Source organism: Poecile atricapillus, chromosome 6, assembly GCF_030490865.1.
Source record: "Poecile atricapillus isolate bPoeAtr1 chromosome 6, bPoeAtr1.hap1, whole genome shotgun sequence".
Taxonomy (NCBI): domain Eukaryota; kingdom Metazoa; phylum Chordata; class Aves; order Passeriformes; family Paridae; genus Poecile; species Poecile atricapillus.
The window spans coordinates 35,257,519-35,271,789 of NC_081254.1; the positions used below are offsets into that span (position 1 = coordinate 35,257,519).

The following is a 14,271-nucleotide window of genomic DNA, read 5'->3' on the forward strand; positions in this document are numbered from 1 at the left end:
ACAACCATCAAGGCTCTTACTCCTACCTATGCCCTTTCCTCTTTGGGGGTTGCCCATGTGCAGAGTTTCAGCCTGCAACTATGTGTGGTTAATACAGTTTTTATCTGTCACAGGGTGGGAAATACCAATAAAAGGCATCACAACGAGGTGTTAAAGAGTACAAGCAGAGTTGAGCTAATCACAGTGAAAGGCATTTCTAGCTGGGCTCTAAGCTGATAAAAGAGAGGATGAGTCCCCTTCATACTGCAGAGAACAACTTGTCCAAGGAGGGCAGCTTCCCTCAGCCTGGCATTCCCTGCTCAGGAAAAGGTCAGGCTTTCAACCAAATCTTACAGCAGAGTAATTTTGCTCTGGTTTCCTGATGATATCCACCTGACTTTACAGGGCAGCCCTGCTCCTCGTCCCTGTGGGAAGCATCTAGCATCTCCCCTTTTGTGATAATTTGCTTTCATATCTTCACGTGTACACGAGAGCTTGATAAATCACCCAAGACACATATTTGCAATGAATCACCATTTCTCATTTAAGCTCCATAAGTCCAGCATCAGAAAGAGAAATCTGGACCAGCCCCTGTTTGGGAGAAGTCCAGGCAAGCTACAAAAATACAAGACTTCTCATCTGCCAACTGCTTTACTAGTAAAACATTGGGTTAAAATAAAAAAAATAAAAAAAAAAGAAGAAGGAAATTAAGTAATCTAATAAAAATACTAGCAAACATCATAAATTGAAGTTGCAAAATTTGGAGGCAGAACTGCAGCAATGTGATCAGTGACCATGAGATACTGTTTGCCCTCACCAGCTTTGCTGACCTGGACTATTTATTTCCCTGCACTCCCTCCCAGCTCAGCACGGGGCTGGCCACAAACCCGCTCTGGCTCAGCCTCCCATCAACACACGTTTGTCACTCAGACCTTGCAGGGCTTTCTTCCTGCTCGCCACTGAGCTGACTTGGTGTGCTCGCTACTGCTGATCCTATGGATGGCGAGGCTGCAGGAGCATTCCTGGCAGCTATTCCTGACAAGGTCTCAGTGACATGGACAGCAGCAGCTTTGCCAGAGCTGTGGCAGGGGAGTTCCTGGCATGGGAAGCTGGCTCATCTCCGGAGACGTCACTCTATCGCCACAGCGAAGGGCTTAAGGTGCTCATTCACCACCTTCTCTTCATACAACCCTGCAACTCCCAGGAAGGGCAATTTACCTAACTTATTACTATTTATTTTAAGAAAAGCAAAGCAGTTGCAGCAATAAATCTCATTGCTCCTTTTCCCTTATCTGAGCATGCCAAAGCAAGAGGTCCATAAACACGTGGCACGTGCCTGTATCCCTGCCCAGGATCCTGCCTCTGCCACCAGGAATACCAGGCAGGAGAAAGAAAACACTTTCCTCCTGCAAGCCCTCTGTCCAAACTCCAAAGTGAACAGCAGCTGTGCAGAATGCATTCAGAGTGTCAAACTCAGCACAAAATGACAAAAGGGCTATTTAGGAACAACTCACTGTAGAAAGACTACAATGCACAGTTCAACAAGACTTTAAAAAAACCCAAAATTATCTGTTTTAAGGTCTTATCCATATAACAAGCTTCAAAACATGATTGGGCTGTAACATGCTCTTTATGACCCTCTGCTGACTGGGAAGACATTAACCTACACTGACAGAAAATATTTGCAGCCATTTGGAGACAGACTTTAATACTGAATTTGCTTTCATCCTGCGACTCGAATATACACAGCCAAAGCTACAGCCAAGAGAAGGCTCATCGCTCCTGAAAACACATCCTGGCCCTTCCTGGCTGACAAATACAATTTTCCTGGATTTAGTCAAGTTTCTGCCATCCACTCAAAGCTTTAAAACATCTTAACATATTTCTAACCTCAGCTTATCCTGTTGTGGGTAAGTGTGAACACTCCAGCTCAATACAGCTCAAACATCTACAAACCACCACACACTTTCCCATTTTTAATCCTTCCATGTGCCTTACCTTGGCTTCTACTTTTAAAATATAGTTTAACAGGAAGAAAACCTCTCAGGCTATTTGGAAAGGAAAAAGGGGAAATAAATAAAAATGAAGACAATTTTACAGGTCCTACTTCAGCTAAACCTTTCAGGGCCTTCAATGAGAAGATAATCTTTCTGTGATTATGGCCAAACCCTCTCGTTGCTTGGCAACACATAATTAAGGAATATGTTTTCAGATCCGCTTTGCAAGCTGGCCATTATCAGATGAAATTACTGGAGCAACAAATGTCATCCTCATGCAAATGAGATGGTCGTAGGCAAAAGAAGAAAAAAAAGAAATAAAGAGGGCTGAGTAGCAAGAAAGAGCTCAACAGCACAGAAATACTGTTGGCTTCCTCTTGCTGTGCACCGGTAATTCTGGTGAAGGGAAGGGATAATTTCAAGATTTTTAGAGAACGGGGTTTGCAGTTTATAAATGTGAAGCAGGGAAGGAGGGATCTGCTTCCCATGGTGGAGGAGATTGCTCCTAATCCCCGTGCTCTGGAGGTCCTTCAGCCCAGAGCTCTTTGCTGCGTCGGCACCGACCGCTCAATCAGACAAAGCGCAAATAAATGAACATATTTGTGTTCCCCACATTATGCCAGTTCGTCTTCTTAGCCGCATTCATTTAAAAATACTGCCTGGATGTACTACTTTAGCATCTGATCCATGTCAACACAGAACATGTTGCCTAATATTGAAGCATTTTTTAGAAATCAATACATTACACCAGCTACATAAAGGACTCCTAAGCGTGAAAGGACCGGCAGTTACTTCCTAGCTGCGTAATTATGGTATGGCAGGGAAAGGGGTGTGCCAAGTGTCTGCATTTTGACAACTTTATCATTTCCCCTCTTTATTTAGATTCCTGTGGAATGGCATCACCAGTTTGGCACCGTCTCGATGCCTATAAATGGTATCCCTCTTATTAAAGCTTTGTGTATGTGTGTGCTTGTACAGCACATTGTTTGGGAATCGTCTGCATGGGAGTTCAGCTGTGCTGCACAGGGAGAAAACTCCCTGCTCACAGAGTCATTACCAGCAAAAAACATTTCAAGGGGTGTCTTTCCACATTTTTTTCAAACAAGTCAAGGCACAAATGAATGGATTTGATGAATTCCCTTGTATTTCTCCTGGTGATTTTGGGGGTTAGCTTCTATCAGGCTCTGAGTGCCACATCTCCAAAGCGGAGGAGCAGAGCCTGCTCGGATTGTACAGCTTTTCATCTGAGCAGCCAAGAGCCAGAGCATTTCTAGAAAGGGAAGGGAAGTCTAGGAGCCACCATTCATTTTTATTGTTCCAGTGCTTAATGACAGGCTTTTAGTTTAAAGCACAGCCCTATTACTTTAACAGCTCTATCGCTTCACTTACAGGCATCTCGAGAAGGAAATCAAGGGGTTTATTTTGTATGCCTGATAAAACAGCAAATTAATAATAAGAAGAAAAGCCTTAGGTAATGGCCAAAGGTACGTCGATTCTCGAATAACACCATTAACTATCTGATGAATTTAGTCAAAACAATGCTAACCACTTCCTCGGAGGAACACATTTGTGCCTGATAACAGCAGTAAAAAGTCAATCTGCAGCAAACCCTGTAGTCCTAATTGCTCAGCCAGCACAGTGTCTAATCTCCTGCTCTCAACAAACAACAGGAACGGCAAGATTAACCCTGGGAGCATTATCTGAGATACCGCTCACATTTAACTGAAGTTGGTTAAACAAATAAAATATTTGGAATTTAACCACAGAGCAAGAATCAGCATCTTTAGCTCCACAGGGCCAGCACAACCCTGCACAGAAATCCCCTTCATCGCATATTCTAAGTAGGACAGTGTCTAATACTCAGGCATGAACCCCCATGATATTTGACCGTGGGTTTTTTGAGGGGTAAAATAAGCAACAACAAGGTGGTTCTAAACTACAATATGGACTAAGCCCCTTCGGTAATTACTTGGTTCAGGCGATGCCATGGTGGAGACGATGACGGGGGGCCCCGTGCGCCTGCTGAGCTTCGGGTACGGGGACAGCTGGGCAGGGAAGGCAGGCCCTGTGGGTGCCAGGCCACCGTCCCCTGCTGTCCCCGGCCGGCGGAGGAGCTGGGGGCTGCCGTGGGGGCTGGGTGCCGGTGACGCCACCGCTGTCCGCTCCCTCTTCATCAGCTCCATGGGCACGGTGTAGGTGGTGGGGTACGCTGTCTTGGGGCTGGCGTGCGGGTTGGCCGCCGTCATGGGCAAGCCGACGGGAGCAGAGTAGGCAGAGGCGGGCCGCGGGTGCGTGCTGCAAGGCAGGGGGGTGCTGTACCCCGAACCGGGGAGGAAGTGCGGCCCCTGCGGAGCCCCCGCAGGGGCCGGGTAGGTGGTGGTCTCCAGCAAGTGCTGGGTTGGGGCGCTGGACGGCCGGCGGTGTATCTCTACACCTCTTGGGGACAGCGGCTGCAGCGGTGGTGGGTGCTGCGAGGTGCCAGGGCCATCCACGGTGGGCACCCCGTATTCTGCCGGGAGCTCGCTGCGGTGGCTGAAGCTGTTGGAGCGGGTCCTGGGGCGCAGTGCCCCGCTCCTGCGCTCCTGCCTCTGCAGCTGCATCTCTGCCTTGTAGTTGTGGGCGATGCGGGACAGCACGCGGGCCTGCCCCAAGTTGGGTGCCACCGACTTGATGTCGTTCTCCTCCATCATGGCCAGCAGGTTCGGGGAGTCGAAGCCCTGCTGGAGCAGGGCAGCAAAGGTGCTCTCCGAGACACCCTCCGCACGCAGCAGCGCCACAAACTCGGGGTCAAAGCTCCTCTTGCCCTCCGGCCCGGGGAAGGCGGGCGGCACCGGCGGGTGGGAAGGCGTCGCCACCGTCGCCTCGTAGCTATCGTAGGGACCCTTGGCGCCGGTGCTCTCCCTGCCTGGCCCGTAGCTGCTGCCGGTGCTGGTGCTGGGATCCACCACCAGGCAGGTGGGGGCAGCTTGCCTGGCTGCTGCCACCTCAGGAGCCCGCTCTGTCCCATCGCTGTAGCCTGGCCTGCTGGGGAAGGCAGGGGGCTCTGCGGCGTAGCGCGGGCCGGGGGGCTCCGTGCCGTACCACGCTGGGGAGACATCTCTGCCACGCAGCCTCTGCCCATCCAGGGCCAGTTTGGGGTCTCTGTAGAGGCGGCTGGTGTCGGGTGGGGCAGGTGGGCGCGCTGCGGTCTGGTCCCAGGACAGCCGGCTGCCGGGCGCCCCATAGCTCGCCAGCGGCCTGCCCGCCACGTGGTCGCGGTAGCAGCGAGGGTCCTTGGGTGACCTCGCCGACAGCGACGGGTCGCTGTAATAATCCTGGGGCGGCAGAGAGCCCCGGGCCGCCATGGGCGCCGGCCGGTCGCAGTAGGCGAAGTCAGGGACAGAGCCCTTCCTCAGGGGCCCCGGAGCGAAGGTGGCATCCTGGTACGGGTACGCCTCTTGCTTCAGCTCCGCACCGCCCTGCAAGATGATATCGTTTGCCCGCGGTGGCTCGTACCAGCTGCCCTCACCGCCGTAGGTCAGGGAGCTCCTCCGGCCCGGTGGCCTCTGGTACTCGAAGGCGTTCTCGCTCTCCCAGTTCCCCTCATACCAGCCGGCAGCGTCCCAGCTCTGCGAGCGGCCGATGTTGGGGTGCTTGCTGGGGATGGGCATCACCACGAGGCCGCTCGCTCCCGCTGACAAGGAGAAGAGGAGGCGCCTTCCTTCTCAGTGCTTCTCCGGCACGCATCCAAACCGGACCGTGCTGCGCCTGAGCCCTCCCGGGACCTCAGAAAGCACCGGCCGGAGGTTTTGCCTTTCCGAGTGTCGCCTGAATTATTAATCCCGGGTAACCTTAGCAGGCAGAGCGGGGCTGCCCTGGCCGTGCGCTGCAGCCGCGCTCAGCCCAGATGCTTTATCCTGTGCCGCTGGGGACGGCGCACATGGACAACTGGCCGAGCAGTGTGTGGGGATTAGGAGCTAAATAAAACCACTAAAGCCCTCGCTCCATGTGACATCATTTTAGCCCGATGAAATCTCACGCACTGACCCAGCCAGCAACCTCAATGCAATTTTTCCCCTGGGGAATGATGATTTTTATTTTTATTTTTTTTTTGCTTGTTTGTTTAACATTTTATTTTTTTTTTTTAACATGTGTTTCCTCTGTTTTGGCTGTCTCCCCCCTGATGTGCTGGGGGAGGCTGTCCCAGCACCCACCGGGGATGGGCAGCGGGATAACGGAACGTGCGCGGATCCGCTCGGCCCCACACATGCGCATGTAAAAATAAAAAAGAAAGCTTCAGTGTCAGCTCAATCTTAATCCAACCTGATGAAATGCTAATCCACTGCACACAGCTAAGGACAAATTAAATGGGAGCAAGCAGACAGGCCTAAAAAAGGCCAGTGCAAGATACTTGGGAATACGAGAGAGATTAGAAATTAGTTAGGTATCAGTTTAGCAGTTTATGAATATTATAATTTGCATTAGAAATTACTTTTTTTTTTTCTTTGTAGTTTCAAATTAGCCACGCTAACTAGGCTCCAAAAAGATTTTTTGTAATATTACCATAATATGCAAATCCTTTCATCATCCCAGGACAGAAAATTGTGGAGGTGTAATCTGGAATGTATAATTTTAAGACCCTAGCACAGGTCACGGAGAAGGAGGGGAGGACCAAAGGATCTAAAGCCTGGCTTAACAAAGCAAAAAGGAATAGTAGACTTTTGCCCATTATCTCCAGCTTCCTTTGGAAAAAGTACATGTTTATGAAATAGGAAAACACTCAGAAACATCACACAAAACTCAATTTGTACTGAGCAGTATTTCAATATTCATGTGGATTAAGCTTTTTTTACACTTAGAGTAGGCAAAGGGATTTAGATGGAATCACAGCACAGAAAATTGTTATTTGCAAATGTAATAAAAATTTCCATATAAAGTCATTGTTTTCAGAGGAAATATTAAAATGGCTCCCCAAAACACGTAACCCAAATTATGACAGGCTGCTCATGCTCAAATATTCCTTTTCAAAGAAGAAATAGCTCAACTGCTCCTTATTTTGCTGACCGCTGCTACAGAGGCAACATTTTATTTTCTGAATTAAAAACTCAGATGGAAACAATTTTGCCTTTCTCTGCTACAATCACAGATTTCTTCCCCTCCAATAAACCCCCTTCCAGGACACAGCCACTGAAAGGAGGAACAGTCACCTTCCCCGGCCTGTTTGCAAGACAGCTTGAGCCTTTTTCCTGGCTAATCCACAATAAATGTTTAGTGCACAAGCCATCACATGATGGACTATTGTGCTATTATGATAGCTAAATCACTAATACAGTCTAATGCTTATACTTGCCTATCATACTAATACCTCTGGGCTATATTTCTGACCCAAATACTGACAGGATCTTTGAGTAATCCCTAAATTTCTTTATTGCAGTAAATATTACAAATCCTCTTCAAATATTCTCTCCTCCAATTCCATCCTCAAGAATCACGATCTTGAAAATTATGCTGGATATTACACAGACATGCAAAACATGGGGCCCAAAATACTATTTATTCAATTCTCAGAGAATATCTGACTGGCATTATACTGAATTAACTAACAAACTTCAGGCACACTGGAAAATTTCTTCTTTTGTAAAAGTCAAGATGGGAAGACACATTTGTGGCTTACAAATAAAGCAGAGAGTATTTTAACCAACAAAAACGTTTTATTACAACAACATTTTGCTAAAGAATAAAATGTATTCCCAACTGGATACAGTGAGATTGGTGCCATTTGTTCTGAAGCAGTAGAAGAAATCTACCAAAAATGTATATGAGAAAATAATAAAATCCTGGTCTATAGATCAAGGTCATCTTCCACCATTGTCTTTAGCATTAATAAATTACTAGCTAACAGTCACCATGTTAAGCCTTGGTTGCCAATGGAAAAAACCATGCCACAGAGAATGAAATTTCAAAAATGCTGATTTTCAACAACTGCAAGGGAAGTCCAAAGGGAGCTTGAAGCATTCACTACCCCTGAGAAAACCAAGGGCTTTACAAGTCCTCAGGTCGCATGAGGGACACACAATAGCAACCCCACCCAAACCAACACATCTGTGACTGGTGGCCGTGTCCTGCCCAGCGCACACATGGACAGCAGCACCCAGAGAGCCACCTCCAAACTCCATCCTACACATCTGGGCTCTGAAAACCACCCCAGCACCAGCCTGCCCTCGCAGCCTTGGGCAGGAGATGTGCTCCTCTTGCAGCTCTTCAGAGGGTTCAGGAAACCCTACCTGGGGACGCTGCTGGAACGCTCATGCATATGGATGGTTTATCCCGCAAGTGCTGACCTCAATGGAACAAACAGATTATTCCTGTGCTCCAAGCCAAGCAGAGGAAAATGCCTGCAGTACCAGGGGCTGCAGGATTTGCACATTTCCCTGCAGCCAGGGCCCAGATGTCCTGTTTGGAGGGCTCTGCTGGCCCCAGTATTTGTTGACCAAGAGCTGTATCCAGTGGGGAAGAGGTGGCCCGGAGCTGTGGAGCTGGGCTGCCTTCTGTGCCACCACGGCAGCAGAGGAAATGTTACACCCCCAGTGAACCAATAAATCAATAAGAAATGATTGGAATGAAATATTTATAGATGGGCAGCAAGGGTCTTGCCTTTTTCTTTTTTTTTTTTCAGTCTTAAAAACAGCCCCCTTGCAAATTCAGGCAGCAGAGCAAGTGAGGTGATTGCTCCTGTCTATGCCACTGGTGAGACTCCACCTGCAGTGCTGTGTCCAGCTCTGGGGACTGAAATGTAAGAAGGACATGGAGCTGTTGGAAAAAGTGCAGAGGAGGCCACAAAGATGATTCAAGGGCTGAAGCACCTCTGCTATGGGGAAATGGGGAAATGCTAAGCAAATTTGGCTTGCCCACCCTGGAGAAGCTTTGTGATGATCTTATCACAGCCTTTCCGTACCTGAAGAGGTCCTCCAAGAGAGGCTGGAGAGGGAATCTTTTAGAAGGGCGTGGATTGATAGGACATGGGGGAATGGCTTCCCAGTGCCAGAGGGCAGGGATAGATGGGATACTGGGAAGGAATTTTCCCCTGTAAGAGTGGTGAGACCCTGGCACAGGGTTCTCAGAGAAGCTGTGGCTGCCCCTGGATCTCAGGAAATGTCCAAGGCCAGGTTGGATGGGGCTTGGAGCAACCTGGGATAGTGGATGGTGTCCCTGCCCATGGCAAGGGGTGGGACTAAATGAGCTTTAAGGTCCCTTCCAACCCAAACCACTCTGTGATTCTGTGAAATTCTATGAAATTATTCTGTTCCTATTTCTGCATGCAGACCCAAGCAGGATGGCCAGGAGAAGATCCAGAGTCCCAGGGGCCCAACCTGATGTAACTGATCCCACTGTGCTTCTCTGAAGTGCAGGAGGCACCAGCACCCACATCCTCAGCATGAGGGGGAGACAAGGACTGTGGAACAAGCAGAAAATTTATTCTCCCTTTATCTTTTAATTCTAGAGGTATTTTGGGGAAGGAAAAATACAAGAAAAAAACCACACACAGAAAAAAAAAAGCTGATCAAGAGATTAAATGCCCTGGTATTTCAGATCACGTGAAAAAATGCAGAGTTTTGACTTAATACCCTGATTTTCAGTTTAGCATTGATCTCATCCATGGTAAATTTAGCCACAATATTTGGTTACGATACAATGACCAGAGAAGTCTGCTCTGAAAAAAAGGTGATGACAGAGTAGGAGAAAGGTGGGCCCATTGTTGAGACACTGCATTCAAAACTGACAGCAAGAAATCTGAGCCTGGAGCCCTCTTGCCATGGATGTGAAACAAGCAATGCTACAAAGTGCTGTTCTCTTCCCCTGAGGGAAGTGTTTTACACCTAAAACCCAGGGTAGGAAATCAGCATGCTAAATCTGCAACACAACTGTGTAAACAACATTTTTTGGAGTCTGTAGCACTCACTCAGGAGAGGTTGGCTGCAAAATTTCATTCATATTGATATAAAACATTTCATTACCGATTCTGAAAGCACGTTGCTGGAAAAATTATTCCATGCAGCAAAATAATACAGATTGGGATTAGTTTCGCTTCTTATTATTTTAAAATATAGTTCAGCTATAAATTTAAATCCTGTTTATATTGAGGAAAAATATTTTTGATGTAGATTAAGATGTTGATGTTTTCTCCCCAATTATTTTCTTCTGGGAGAGACTGGAACAGAAACAGTGTGCCAAATGTAATTTCTGGCAAAAACTGTAAGATGCAGCAGTCTGGGAAAGGCTATTTCTCTTTCAAAAGCAAGGGAATCCTACCCCTGGTAGTGAAAAATCCTCTGGAGAACAAATACATCTCTTGTTAATGGAGAGAGCAGGTATCAGGACACCCAGCCTTTATACCTCGCTCTGCCACTGTCAGAGAGTAAATTGCTTAATTTCTTACTTGCTGATTCCCCTTCCATCAAGAGGGATATAATAATATACACCTCTCACACTTGGATGGTGTTAAGATTAATCAGTGTTTGTCATATGTTTTCAGGTGACAAGGTACAAAGCCACTGGGGAGGATAAATGCTCCTGCCCTCCCTGCCTGGGCTTTCAAGGACTGCTTGTGATTGTGCCTAATGACCCCCAAAGCTTGGGAAGCCTCTCCTGAACATCCTCCTCCCATGTTCAGCTTGCAGGATGCCAGGGAAGCAGAAATGAGCTGCTCTATGCTGTGGTGTACCATGGATGCTATGGAGAAGAAAAGGAATGGGATGCAGTATGAGTAATGCACACACACACATACAAGCACACCAACTGAAAAGAAACAAAATTATAAAGAAAAAAGGGAGTGGAAAAGCAGCAAGAAAATGCTCCAAATCCTTTGAAACTACTGCATTTGCTGAAATTTGGCTCTGCAAAATCTCCCTCACAGTGGCAATGAGCACTCTGCCTAGATGGACTTTTTAACAGTCTCCTGAAATTAAGGGAGCACAAAGAGAAAATTAGCAGGATTGTGCTGGAATCATTTTCAATAATCAAAGGAGCAGCACAGCATCTGAAAGCACTCAGCGCTTGAAGCCCTGCCACATGCTTTTACCAATTTCCAAACCAAAAGCATCGATGCTTTGTAACTCCAACAAAACGCTCACAAACACCAACTTGGTGCCTTACAACAAAACACTCTGAAGATCAGCCGGTTATTAAACAATCATTGCCTCATGGAACTCTGCATTTTGATGACTTTAAAGCAAAAAAACCAAAAGCTTATGTCTGTTTGTAACTCAATTCCTGAGTGCTGGGATAGAATGTGCCACAAGCGTTGGCGTGACAGGCTCCAGGAACGCACGAGCACACGCTGCCCTGAAATGTGACGCACAAACTGGGACTGGTGACTGGGTTCAGTCACCAATTCCCATCAGGGACACACAACTGGGCCCAGCACCCAATAAAAGGTTGATACAGGACCCAAACAAACGCACAGCAAAGAACCTCCCATGCCAAAGCCAGCTGACGTTTCCTCTCCAAGCTGGTGACACCGTATTGCAGTGCCCTTCTGCATCATTCCCCAAGAATTTCCCCAAAACCCCACAAGCCAATGTGAGGAGAAGATGTGAGGCTTTTTCCACTCCCACCAGCCAGCATTGTGCTGAGAAGGTGCACAGAAGCATTTAATGAAAAGCAATGAGTGACCTTTCCCTTCATCCCTGTGGAGCTGCCTCTCCTGTGCTGTTTTGTGCTGGTCTCTGCATGGAAGGGGCTGGATGTGGGAGATGTGCTCCTTGCCACCCTCAAGGCCAGCCAGCCATGCCTGCAATCACTGCCACACAGCAACTCTCCATCTGGATATCCCCTTTGACAGATGGGTGCCTCACCCCAGTTTTCCCTGTGGTAAGAGGGAATGGCTGGAGCTGTGTCAGGGGAGGTTTAGGTTGGATTTTGGGGAAAGGTTCTTTCCCAGAGGGTGCTGGGCACTGAACAGGGAACAGTCACAGCCCCAAGGCTGCCAGAGCTCCAGGAGTGTTTGGACAATGCTCTCAGGGTTGCACAGGATGAGTTTACTGGCGTGTCTGTGCCAGGACAGGAGTTGGACTCACTGATTCCAGTGGGTCCCTTCCAGCTCAGGACATTCTGTGATTCTATGAATTATCTTCTATTTATTTTAGAATGAAGTATGTGCCAGAAGCACCCCAGTGAGCACATACCAACTTATCACCTCCTGTTATCCTGCTCCCCTGGGAAAGCCCTGGAGGTTGCCCTGAGAAATTGTGGAAATCCCATCCCTGCAAGTGTCCAAGGCCGGGTTGGACGGGGCTTGGAGCAACCTGGGATAGTGGAAGGTGTCCCTGCCCACGGCAGGAGGTTGAACTAGATGGTCTTTAAGGTCCCTTCCAACCCAAACCATTCCATGATTTGCCATGCAGGAAGAAAATCAAACTGCAGGTAACAAATGCTGGAAGGCAGCAATCATCTAAAACACACTTGCAGCTAAAAAGGAGAAGTGCAGCTGTAAAACACACTTTGAGCCATTGGAATGAGCCTTACAAGCTCCTCAAACTTCAATCAGAAACCATTTTGCCTTTAAGTATAGGGAAACTCCAATAAAAGTTGGCAGAAACAGCACTGTCACATTCCTGCATCAACAAAAGGATAATAAAAACATCAGATGTATCCCTACAGCACACAGCTACACAGTCTCAAGGACTGCAAAATAAAAATCAATCTGGATGCTGAAGGGCGGGTGAAAAGCAGCAGACAAGGTTCATTGGGCACATCCCTCAACCATTCGCAAAGATCTAATCTAGGAATGCTCTTAAAAATAATCCTCTGGAAATCACATCAAGCACCTTGTCTCCAAAACTGGGTATTAGACTTTGAGGTCAAATCTCATCATTTTTAATAAGAATTCAGGATCAAGATTTGAACAGCATGTGTAATGAAAAGCATGGGAATTATATCTGTCCCAGAAAGCAGTTGAGAAATCCACTGTTAAATGAATATATATATTGTAAATCTGAACTCTGCCATGCATGCCTGGGCTTTGCATAGAAAATAATTAATTACTAGACTGTAACAAGGGCCTGGGGAGATAAACAGGCTGGGGGGTTCAGGGTGTCTCTCTACCTTACTTCCCCTGATGATGCCAAGAGCTTGAAACTTGTACTTCTCTTCACACCCATCACAGATAAAAACCAAAACCAAACTGGAGGAAATATTACTTCAGCTAAAAAAGCATTTATGCCTTGCTCTTTTAAAGGACTGGTCTTTTGTCCTCTTGTATTGCAAACCATCAAAAATGAGCTGTATTTTACCATGTTCCCTCACCATCCTTGCTCATCTTCATTTGCTGAGTTAATCAAATATCTGTATCATGATCAGCAGCAACACAGTTGCTTCTCAAAAATGGGTGTCAATCTATACTAAGGTTGTTTTGTGAACTTAACCTGTTTACTACTAAGTTTTGAGGTGCTAGATGGCAGCAGAGAGTGCTTTGTTTTAAATAAAAATTAAAAAGATAATCTAAGAAAAAAAAGAAAAAACAAATTAATAGTGTTAAGCTAATGGGCTGTATAAAAGCGTCACTAAGAAATGATCAATGTCCTTCAATTTTAAGCAATGCAAAACCAACTCAAAACTTGCTCTTTGAAGAAAGCTCTCTAATGAAAACCTTCACTGTTTTGGCACTTCAATCCATTAAATCTGTTTGTGGAGAGCAAAAAATATAAAAGTTGTGTAATGTGTTTCCCTGCGGCTTTATTTTAGTATAGCCAGATGTCCTACTCCTGTCAAAAAATTTACCAGCAAATATTCAGGAAATCAGGATAAATTTGAAAAGACTGGTCCAGATCCAAACACCATCAGTCCCTGAAACAGTGTAATTTAGGAATCAGATAGAAGTTTTTTTTCTGGTATTTTGAAGGAGACCCCATCCTGTTCTCATCTGCCCCTGAGGACTGATTGTTTCTCATCACATATTTGGAAGCAGCCAACTTCCACCCCCTGGATGCTGGAGGCAGCTTCTGCAGCATTCCAAAACTCAGGAAGAGGCACCAGGGCTGCCCCAAGGCCCTGCTCCAACAACCCCTTCCCAGTGAATATTCTGGGAATATTATCACTTTTCTGAGTAATCTTTTAAATGCCAGGGAGGATTTAGAGTAAGGAAAAAAAAAAACCCCGATATGATGACAACATGTTAATCCCTAAACCAGTTAATTTAAATGGGAAATGTGGTAAGGATGGGAATTAAGTTGATGGTATTGAAGTCATCAGCTGTAATTGTTTCTTAATTAATGACATGAAGTTGTAAAGCGTGTTACACGGAACCTTGTCTGGAGGC

At 46.7% G+C, this 14,271-nt stretch overlaps 1 protein-coding gene across 7 annotated transcripts in view; it reads right to left on the reverse strand.

The window, feature by feature from the left end:
- The window catches only part of CTBP2 (C-terminal binding protein 2), a 130,860-nt gene that overhangs the window by 34,917 nt on the left and 81,672 nt on the right, over positions 1-14,271 (reverse strand). The window contains exons 1-2 of one of the 7 annotated variants that reach the window (XM_058840657.1): positions 4,478-5,899; positions 3,946-4,444 (exon numbers count right to left, since the gene is read on the reverse strand). The exons of 5 other annotated variants lie outside the window; for them this stretch is intronic. In XM_058840657.1, the coding sequence (XP_058696640.1) occupies positions 3,946-4,444; positions 4,478-5,626 (1,648 nt within the window). In that variant the 5' untranslated portion in view covers positions 5,627-5,899. Of the gene's footprint in view, positions 1-3,945; positions 5,902-14,271 lie in introns of those variants that run through there. One more of the 7 variants, XM_058840656.1, reaches the window with a different exon arrangement.